Source organism: Cynara cardunculus (genome assembly GCF_001531365.2).
Source record: "Cynara cardunculus var. scolymus isolate 2C chromosome LG 1, CcrdV1, whole genome shotgun sequence".
Taxonomy (NCBI): domain Eukaryota; kingdom Viridiplantae; phylum Streptophyta; class Magnoliopsida; order Asterales; family Asteraceae; genus Cynara; species Cynara cardunculus.
This window is the reverse complement of record NC_037528.1, coordinates 34,183,492-34,194,455: the sequence shown is the minus strand read 5'-3', so window position 1 is coordinate 34,194,455 and position 10,964 is coordinate 34,183,492. Positions and strand designations below refer to the sequence as shown.

The 10,964-nt window shown below is 37.9% G+C and overlaps 2 protein-coding genes across 2 annotated transcripts; both read left to right on the top strand.

Moving 5' to 3' along the window:
• The first annotated feature begins 5,399 nt into the window (after nt 1-5,399).
• Nucleotides 5,400-7,623, top strand: LOC112518404 (31 kDa ribonucleoprotein, chloroplastic). The gene is made up of 4 exons (XM_025126087.1): nt 5,400-5,910; nt 6,660-6,761; nt 6,848-7,120; nt 7,281-7,623. The coding sequence occupies exons 1-4, from the start codon at nt 5,470-5,472 to the stop codon at nt 7,332-7,334; spliced, it is 870 nt and encodes a 289-aa protein (XP_024981855.1). The 5' UTR covers nt 5,400-5,469; the 3' UTR covers nt 7,335-7,623.
• Nucleotides 7,624-8,542: 919 nt separating this feature from the next.
• Nucleotides 8,543-9,823, top strand: LOC112503056. The gene has a single exon (XM_025107145.1). It carries the CDS (start codon nt 8,543-8,545, stop codon nt 9,821-9,823), a length of 1,281 nt encoding a protein of 426 aa, XP_024962913.1.
• The last annotated feature ends 1,141 nt before the right edge of the window (nt 9,824-10,964 follow it).

Genomic DNA, 10,964 nt, shown 5'->3' with positions numbered 1-10,964 from the left:
AAAAACAGCAAACATGAATCAAAAACAACAAACATGAATCAAAAACAGTAGCAAACAAAATCAGAAACATGAATAAAAAACCAGCAAACAAAATGAATCAGGTGTTGTTTTAGCAGATATGAACAACTACAAGATGCATCAGATTTCATCAAACCCAGCTCACGAATTCAAGAAAACAGCGAATACAGTCATCAATTAGTTGAAATTGCAAGAAACCCACTTGATGAAATCTAGAACGAAAGCTTATGTTGCAAATTCAAAAATACCTAGAATGGAAATACCTAGCCTTCATAAACCTATAATTAACAATCTCAGAAAACCCAAACCAGTCCTTTGCACCACTGTACTCGAGAAGAGAAGACGATTTCGCGTACCTGAGTATGGAGAGAAGAGAAGAACAGTCGGTCGCCGTCGATTGGAACTCGCCGTCGAGATGAGATGGTCGCCGTCGATTGGAACTCGCCGGCAAGCAACAGTCGGTCGCCATCGATGGGGTTGAAAACCTAGGGCTTTTTTTGACAGATTGAAGCTAGAGGAATCACGAAAAGACCTGACGGGAGGAAGGGGAACGATTGTGAAGGGGAACGATTGGGAACGATTGACAGATTGTGGAGGCGACGTTGTGAAGGAGAACGATTGGGAACGATGATGAAGGTTTTGAGAGGGTAGAAAGGTAAATTATTTCTTGTTCCAGTTAGTTCCATGGGGGAAGGATGGACTAACTTGTCCCACGCGTGTTCCACCTTGTTCCACTTAGTCCCACATAAAACCACACCAAACATGGGACAAATGTGTTCTGTCCTGTCCTGTTCCACCTTGTTCTGCCTACCAAACGCACCCTAAATGAACATAAACAAACGAACACCACTATTTGTCATTCAGTTAACTATTACACACTAATTGTCCATAGTTTAATCATACACAAAACAATAACCATTCATCAACCATCATTAACATACAAAATAAAAAACAAATCACCATCATCATTTGAAAAAAAAAACAATCCCCTCGTCATCATTTGTCAGTTGTCACCTCATGGAAGTTCAATATATATCATATCATTATTAGTTATTATAAGAAAACAAGTATCATAATTGATAAGATTAAGCAAATTACCTTGGTTTTCTTTTTGTGTAGTCCATAATTGATGACGCACCAATCAGCTCCGCAAATGAGCATATCTACCCTCTTCATCCCTAATGAGGCGCAATGAGCATTGATAACTCTCCCACCAACACTAAAAGTTGATTCTGAAGCAACAATAGTGATCGGAATTGCCAAAACATCAGCAACCATTTTAGACAAAATTCTGAACTTCGGATTTTTCTTCTTCCACCACTCCAAGGCATCAAAATATGCACCTGAATCACCAATGTACATGTCTTCTTCTAAATAAATGTCTAACTCTGACTTCACACTTGCAAAAGTGTCCACGCTTTTGATATGTTGATCATACTTTGTCGTGTCACTCTTGATACCAACTCTAGAACTTAACTTGTTATAACCACTCTTAACTCCACTTTCACTCTCGTTAGGTGCACTACTCATTTGAACAACATTAGCTGCTTTATGTTGTTCAACATACTCTTCAAACATTTTAGTAAGAGTATCTTGAACAATTTTCATTTGTTTAGGTGCCTCTTCCGCTGAATAAATGGAACTAAAAGAGAACTCAACCAACTTCTTTTTGTATCTAGGATCTAAAATAGCACCAATGGAAATCAACAGATTACAAGTACCCCAATATTTGTCAAATTTCTTTTTCATCTTAAGAGCCATATCTCTCATGTATTTACTCTCATCTAAAGACAACTCATGTAATGCTTCTTTAATCCCATACAACTCACTAAGAAACAAATTAGAGGTAGGATATTCAGAGCCTATAAAATAAAAGAAGTAAATAAAAGTGTATGAGAATTAGGTGATTAGCTTAAAAAAATGACATATAATGAAAACCATAAAGAAAATCAATAATATTTGAAATTATTTTTGTAACCTCACTGAAAAGCCCGGAGCAAATAACTTCAACTTTCTCTCAATCTTCCGAGGTCGGCAAGGTCTTGTATGTTGATTCTAGATCGGCATAATTCACAAACACTTCTTAAAACTCCAAGGTCGTAGACAACATAACATACGTAGCATCCATCGTGTACTAACATATAAGATCAAATGCTTCTTTGATAAGGTCATTTGTTTGGAAAGTTCGCTAAATATATGCAATCGACCCAAAGAGGCATTCACGTGTTTCACACTCTCACCAACATTGTGAATAATGTCTTTTATTTCCGATAAACCATCTTGAACCAACAAGTTGAGAATATGTGCACAACATCGCACATGGAATAACTTCCCACCAACAGCAAGTTTTTCTGAAGATTCATAATTTCCATCAACTTTGTTAGCCACCACATCATTAGTTGTAGCATTGTCAACCGTCAAAGTAGCAACCTTTATCTCAATATTCCACTCTTTTAAACACTTAAAGAGGGAATCATAGATACATAGTCCAGAATAAGGTGGTGGTACATCAACAAAACTCAATATGCATTTGTTAGGCTTGAAATCAGAATCTACAAAATGACAAGTAACAACCATGTAATGAATATTGTGCACCGACGTCCACATATCAGTTGTTATACTCACACGATTGACAACACTTAACATTTTCTTGATTCTTTTCTTGCCTATCTCATAACTCGCAACACAATCTTGCTTAGCCGATGCACATGAAATTTTGTTAAACCCGGGGTTAGCTTCCTTCATAACCACATTAAATAGTTTATACTCAACAAAATTAAATGGCAACTCATGAACCATAATCATGTGAGAAACAACCTCTCTAATCCTACTATTGTCAAATTTCTAGTTTTGGACCATAGAAGAATCTAATTTCCCCAACACAACCTTTAACTTTAACTGACCTGGATGAATGGTGTTGATGGCTCTTAACTTTGGGCAATCACTAATATGCCTATGCAATGGTGCGGTGGTTCCGTCTTTAAGTTTTTTTTTTATCTTTTCTCCAAAATGGATGCACTCACAAACTTCAGTTCCATCAGCCAACTTCATCAAGCAAAAATGTTCCCAAACTCCTGAAGTCTTCTTTCTTTTCCTTTTAGCATATGGAGTAGATTTTTCATTGTTGACTATGTTGGCCTTTTCTCTACCACCATCAACGGCTGCTGTAACGTCGTCTCCATCATTCAATCCGGTAACAACCACTTCAGGAGTACTTTCCATTATTCATGTGTTGGCACTTGATTCAATTTCGATTAGTTCTTCAGGTGATTGCATTCGATCTAAATAGAAATCATCATGAAAGAAATATGGATCGCTACAAGAGACATCAGACATCTACAAAATGCAAAAAAAACAACTTAAATAATCAAAACAATAATTTAAATTAACTATATAAAACCAACGAAAATTTAGAAAAAACAATAGGAGGGGACTGATTCAACCATCCGTTACTAATCCAAGTGTTTCATCAATTCAACAAAAATTCGATGAATTTATTAACAAGCAAAAAAGGGGTAGATCAGAAATTGGCTACAAAAAGATAAGAGAATCAATCTCTCGATCACAAATTCAGTTGTATTCATATATGAATTACAGTTAAGGTGATGAGATTTGTGAAAAAGTTGGTGCATGCATATAATGGAGGTGAGACTGCATAAATCCTTATGAATAGGGGAAGACTTATAATGTTGGTGGGATGGGTAGAAGTCTAACTAGTGTGCACCTTCACATATATAAAATTCTAAGCTGATGGGCACTAGGAGTGAAGGAGTATCTTCCCTACAAGCCAGAGATCTTGTATCAAGTGTTAGTTTTGCTTCTGGTGGCACTGGGTATAATTCATTAACACCCAAACTATCGTTATGTGTCCATATCTTGCTTTTAGTTGAACTCTTTCCTTCCTGCCATTCCTTTATTTTCTTATTAGATAGTTGTCTTTAGCGCACCCCCAATTGGCTGTACTCTGGTGGTGAGAATGTTAACTGGAGGTGCATTTAGAAAGTGCCAAGACAAGGAAACTAATACAGCACAATTATTCAACAACCTGCTAAAACTAAAGCTCCAAGTTCTTGCAAGCAGTCTTCCTTAATCTAAGAAAATAACGCAGCCCAATTGTTCAACAACATGGTATCAAGGTATACTTTGAGCCAGTGAGTCCAGAGTATAAACACATATTAAAAAAATAATGAGAAACTACATACAGAAATGTAATGGGCGTGAGACAACAATTCATACCCGTCTTTAGAAGAGAAGGCTACGAATTCAGGCATCGTATGAGATTCTAAGAACATATTCAACCAGGAAAAAACATTGGCTATCAAGGACTAAAAAGAGACCGTCCAATACTAAATAAAGATTGTCTAATAAAAAACATTGGCTATCGAACACATTCTAAGCTCCATAATCTCTTCAAAATATTCTTTCATGACGATCCTTTAAGGTAGCAAAGTTGAGAGAACATACCTAGATAGAGACTGTCCCTCCTTTTGCCCTTCACGATTGGCGATTGATCTCCAAGAGCTGCACAGCCTGCACTGCACCTATCCCCTTCTGCTTCTGCCCTTCACGACTAGTTGACCACTCGGTAATACGTGAAACTTGACCTAGACTGTAAGAAACGTGAGTTAGAAGACAAACAGTGAAACAACCCAGCAAAACCCTCTTAAAAAGGCCCAATATTAAAATGTCAAAACCTTCTTAAAAGCCTAATACTTAAAAGGGTTTTTAAAATTTGAATTCAAACTAAATAAATAAAAATTATATATTAAAATTAATATATAAACAAACATAAACGAATATAAACAAACGAACATAAGAACGAATGAGACTCTTGTTCATGTTCGTTCATTTAACTAAACGAACAATTTTTTTTGTTCATGTTCGTTCATATATTAAATAAACGAACTTTCCGTCGAACGGTTCGCTGAACATTCTATTCGTTCGTTTACGGCGCTAGTTCCAAGCTTGTTGGAGCCATTGGCCACCGAGGATAGAGGCCCTAAGGGTTGAAGTTGCCAGTGTCATGTGTTACTTGACCGCGGTTGACATGACCTTAGACCTTAGTAGGTTTTTCTCGGCTCGTGGCTTGGTCTAGGCGTGGTTACTACTCTGGCACCGCTATCGTCGCCTAAGCTAATGGTCCACATCACTGGCTCCTAATCTCCATAAAATAATTACTCACAATTATAATTATAATTATAATTATAATTATAATTATAATAAAAAGTTAAAAAGGGAGCAAGAATAATAACCCAAACTTCTTCTCCATGAAATGGGCCCCACAAGAATCTTATCATCTGCTCACCCATTGGATATCATCCATCCACGTCAACACAGATGGCTAAAAGACCATCAACCTCAAACTTTCCTCCACCACATTCTCTCTCGTATGCCAACTGCAGCTTTCCTCCACCGGAGAAACCCACAACCACCACCACCGGATCACTCTACATGGCTGCTGCAACCGCCACTGCCGCCGCCGCCATAGGCTCTCCATTCTCCAAGTGCAACATAAAATCAAAACCATGGCCTTCCGATCCTATGTTTCTTAGAATAACATCCACAGTACCCATGTTACAAGTCTCATCATCATTATCTCATTCTCATGTTAGAACTGAACCGATACCCATCTCCGGAAAGTGGCGGGTGATGAAAATATCAGCTTCGGTGGCACAAGAAGAGGCGGCAGTAACTGTGGCGGAGGAAACCCCAGAACCAACGGAGGAGGTGGTGGTCAAGGAAGAAGAAGAAGAAGTCTCCGGTGACGGAGATCGAACTGAGGCAAACAGTTCCGTCAATACCAAACTTTACTTTGGGAATTTACCCTATCTTTGCGACAGTGCTCAGCTCGCCGGAATAATACAAGATTACGGTAGTCCGGAGCTTGTTGAGGTACATATATATATATATATATATATATATAGTAGCACATCCACATGCATATATGATTGTTTCATGAACATAAGGAAAATGATTTTTCAAAATGCTTGATTAAGTAATCAAACCACGGAATTTGTCTTGGTTGTCAATGTAAGACTGTTTGTGCAGTGGTCAGAATGAGTAGGATGTTCTCGTAATATAGTAAAAAATGAAATATAATTGTTTGGTAATTGTTTACAATGAAATTAGGACGCTTAATGGTTAAGGGAGACCCATGATGCAAAACCATTGAGAGTTTTAGAATCATTAAGGGGTAGACTTTTTTTTTTTGCTAAACAAGATTTACCTTTTAATGATACAGAGGTTGTCTCTTAATGTAACTGTTAAGAGGTAAACAAACAACCTCATATGTTTCAATTTTTTTTTAAAACATACATAGTTTCAAGATTATATGTTTTCTACTTATTTTGATTTTCATCTTTGTAACATTTAAGAACTCGATCACAACTTTATTGTCCACTTTGCCAGAATACGAGTATTCACGTCATCAAATGTTACAAGGTAGAAGGTTACCGATCAAAATGGATACAAAATAAAAAAAAATTTAAAACTTTATTACATCAATTGAGAAAAAAATTCATAGTTAAACACTACACATAAGAACGAAACAAAACCTTTTTTCTTTTTTCTTTTTTCTTTATGCATTTTACCCTATTAAGTACTTGGTTGCTCAGCTATTTATGAACCAAGTTGATTCTCAGGTACTCTATAATCGGGAAACCGGAAAAAGTAGAGGCTTTGCGTTTGTGACCATGAGTAGCATCGAAGATTGCAAAGCAGTGATTGAAAATCTCGATGGAAGGGTACGTCTTTCTCTTACATTCACATCGTGCATCGGGGTATGCTTAGATGATTTTAAACATGAAGAAAGTTTGATAATTGTTTACAGGAATATGGTGGTAGAACATTAAGGGTGAATTTTTCCGATAAACCTAAGCCAAAAGAGCCTTTGTATCCAGAAACTGAGTACAAACTATTTGTTGGAAATCTATCGTGGTCTGTTACCTCCGAGAGTCTAACAGAGATGTTCAATTCACATGGTAATGTAGTTGGAGCACGGGTTTTGTATGATGGCGAAACTGGAAGGTCTCGCGGATATGGGTTTGTTAGTTACTCCACAAAATCCGAGATGGAGACGGCCCTTCAAGCTCTTGATGGAATGGTAATAAATAATAGCTCTAGAGAGAACAAAATCCACATGTCACCTATCTGTCCACCAATCATTTTAAGACACGTTATTACTTTATTGAAAAAAGAGAATAAAAGAAGATTTAATGAAAAATTAATATCAAAGTAAGTAAATAACCTTCTTGTTTTAACAGGAGCTAGAAGGGCGATCAATGCGAGTTAGCCTTGCAGAAGGGAAAAAGCAGTAAAATGATCAAGATTTCAAGATCGAGATTAATTGAGTTGTTTTGTGGAGAAACTAAGAGATAGAGGATTCCGGGGTTTGATAGTTTGTCTGTTTAAAACTCACTTTCGATGTGCACACTGCATACTCTTCCCGTTGTACCCTTTCGAGAAAACAAAGAAACGAATTGACAACAATATCGACAATGTGAATACCGGTTTGCTTAGGTCACAATCATTATGTTTCTCATTCACATTATGTAGCTATAATACATTGATTGAAAATTGGATTTATGAGCTCTTTATAGGTTCAAAGTTGTATGCTACTAATAACTTTTAACATGGTTTTAAAATGATTAGAAGTTTAGTCTCTTGTTTTGAGCAATAAGACATTACAATATTGGTCGTTCGTTTCTTATAATGCAAGTAGAGAATTCTAATCCTAAGGTGGTGTTTGGTTGGCCATAATACAACAAAATCTAAACCAATTGGAAATGCTGAATTTCGTTCATGGGTTTACTATGAATTTTCAATTCCACATATGTCGGCATATAAATTCCAATTTCCTTTTATCCCATCTTTCGAGAAAACTCCATTTTGCGATTATAATTACTCTACACCATTCATCGCCACCCCCATCATCTTTGGTGTTGTGCTCACCATATAAATTTTTGACCATTGTCGTCCTTATGATTTGTTAAAAATTGCAGATTTCATCCATGTTGTTTCAAAATTTTGATCATCATCTTTATGATTTATAATTCATTTTTATTGTTCGTCCCTAAATCCAAAACATTACTTTTAAATATAAATAACTAAAATAAAAATTGATTATACGAAAAAAAAAAACAATAAATTTTAAATCATAAAAAATGAAAAATTAAATCATAAGGATGAAAATTGTAATTTTAAAATCATGAAAATGAAAATATCAATTTTCAATAAACTCAAGGACTAAAAACGTAATTTTCCATTTTTATGTTTGCTTCCATAAGGGTGAGAGACCTTTGATCCTAGAAAATAGGAAAACATTCCTAAATTAGTCACACTTTTCTTTTCCATTTTTATATATGTTGATTCGACAGCCTTTGGTTTCTTGCCTCGTCTCGCTTTCCCGGTGGCCCCACTCATTCCCTTGTCGTCGTCGTCTCGCCGTTGTACGGCGGGGTGGATTCTTTTATCTTCCCATCCATCGGACAACGATTAACAACTGTTTAAACGATCATTAGTCAAAATGGCGCCGGCGAAACCACATCAATTGTTGGAGATCACCATTATGTCCGCCCAAGATTTGCAGCCGGTTGCCAGAAAGATGAAGACCTATGCCACCACCTGGCTCCATGACAACCATAAGCTCTCCACTCGCATCGACAACAAAGGTGGCAACAATCCCACCTGGAACGATAAGTTTGTGTTCCGGGTGGACGACGAGTTCCTCCGCTGCGAGGCATCGACGTTGACCGTTGAGATCTACTCCACCCATTGGTTCCGTGACTCCTTAATCGGGACCGTTCGGGTTCTCGTCGGCAATCTTGTACCACCTTCTCAATCGTTTAAACCCCCCTACAATGGTGGCATGCGATGCGTGGCCCTCCAGGTCCGTCGCCCTTCCGGCCGTACGCAAGGGGTATTAAACATCGGAGTGGCGGTGCTCGATAGCTCCATGAGGAGCTTGCCTTTGTACCGGCAACTGAGCGCCTCGGCTGTCGGATTTCGTGATTTAATGGGAATGGAAGACGATGAATCCCAATATGATCCCAAGGACCCAGTACCATTTGTAAAGCCAAAATTGTTCAGATCAAAAAGCGAAAAAAGCTCAATGCTCGATGGTAGCTCCGTCGCAAACAGCTCGATGGTAGCAGCTCCACTTAAGATCCAAAAACAAGGATCCATGTTAAGTGAATCGGAGCTCTGGGGATCATTAATGGCCAATGGTAAAATTGGGAAATCAAGCTCCGTTATAAGCGGTGCAGAACCCCAAGAAAAATCCAAATCCAAACCCAATGGAAAGCTAAAGAAGGCAAATTCTGTCATTAGCAGTTCCACTTCTAATACAAACTACATATTCCGGCCACCACCAAAGCCGTATTCTATGTTATCGGGATCGGAGATCGAACCTTCATCATCGGAAGCCATGTCAACGATGGAAAGAAGATACCCATTAGAAGACGACATGAATAGTTCCATATTGGACAGTTGGAGCTTAAATGAAAGCGAGGAAGGATTAAGGTCGAAACTTGATAGATGGAGATCGCAACTTCCACCATTATACGATAGGAGGTTCTCATCGACCACCTCCAGCACAATTAGCAGGCGTAAAAAAAGGCATACTGATGGGGGAGACAATGGGGTATTCTCAATATTTTGGAATATATGTGGGTATGAATGCCAATGTGTTTGCGGTCAACCATCATCGGCCAAGACCACCAAGGCCAAGCCCCGGAATCCGCGACTTAGAAGCAGCTCATCGATCGAAAGTGGCAGCAATCGCAGCAATAGCAGCATGTCCTTCTAGTCGAGATTCAATGAATCATTTGACTTAGATTTTGTTTCCGAAAGCATATTTTTGACCAAAAATGTGTAAAGGCTCGCACTTTCTGGATAAATAAAATCCAATTTACATGAATAACAGTGTACTTTTAATCGTCATATATCATAACTAATAACAAAATTGTATCGATGAACAAATGTAATGCTTGGACGAGCTCAATACAGAAACTTTTTTGGATCGGTCACGAAACCAATCAAAGCCGAAGCTGCAGCAGTGTAATGAGAAGCTAGATAAGATCTGACCTTCTTTGTGCCCCATTCGACCTGGAAAGTTCTGATCAGTGGTTGACAAGAAGACCTGTCATCATCAACCATCCGGAAATGTCAATACAGGCAAATACTTGATGAGAATTAGGCTATTCAAACGCTGAAACTAGCTAGTCATTTATAGTAAACACTAGTTGATAAGTGTTGGTCCCGTAAGGGTCTACAAGAAGAGAAACAATTTGTAGAAGGGGGGGGGGGATGAATACAAACACAATATTTTCAAATTTAAAATATATATTGATAGAGAAGATCAATACAGATTTTACAAGATTGTTTGCGGAAAGATAAGGTAATAAAAACCTATCTAAACAATCTTTGGTTACACACAAAGCTTTAGCAATTACAAAAAAAGAAGTTGCTTAAAGAAATATCCTTTACTTAAGCTAGAAGATGCTTGAAGTAAGAATAAGGTTAGAGAGAGATGCGCGCTCTCTGCATGGAGAAGAAACACTTCTATTTATACCCAGTGCATTAAATGTCCATTTAATGCAATATGGTAGGTTTAGAGTGCATGTCAAACCTTAAGAGGAAGGCTTGTCCTTTGCTACAGTGAATAGTACAAAAGCACCATTTCTGAGCAGACATCCTTACCTAAAGTTGGTAGACAAAGAGTCGACTAATCGGCTCCGTACCGTACTAACTTTTGTAAGGGTATGGGTTTTGTACTTTGTGTGCATAAGGACAAAACAACAACAATCGTGCTAAGCAAGCTTCCTTTCATCGTTGAATGTTGGAATGACCTGAAGGTCTCATCATCATTCGTTGAAGCTAGAGCAGTCTTCACACATATGTAGACAGGCTTGTAATCACTGAATACCGCTTCAGATCACGTACTCGCC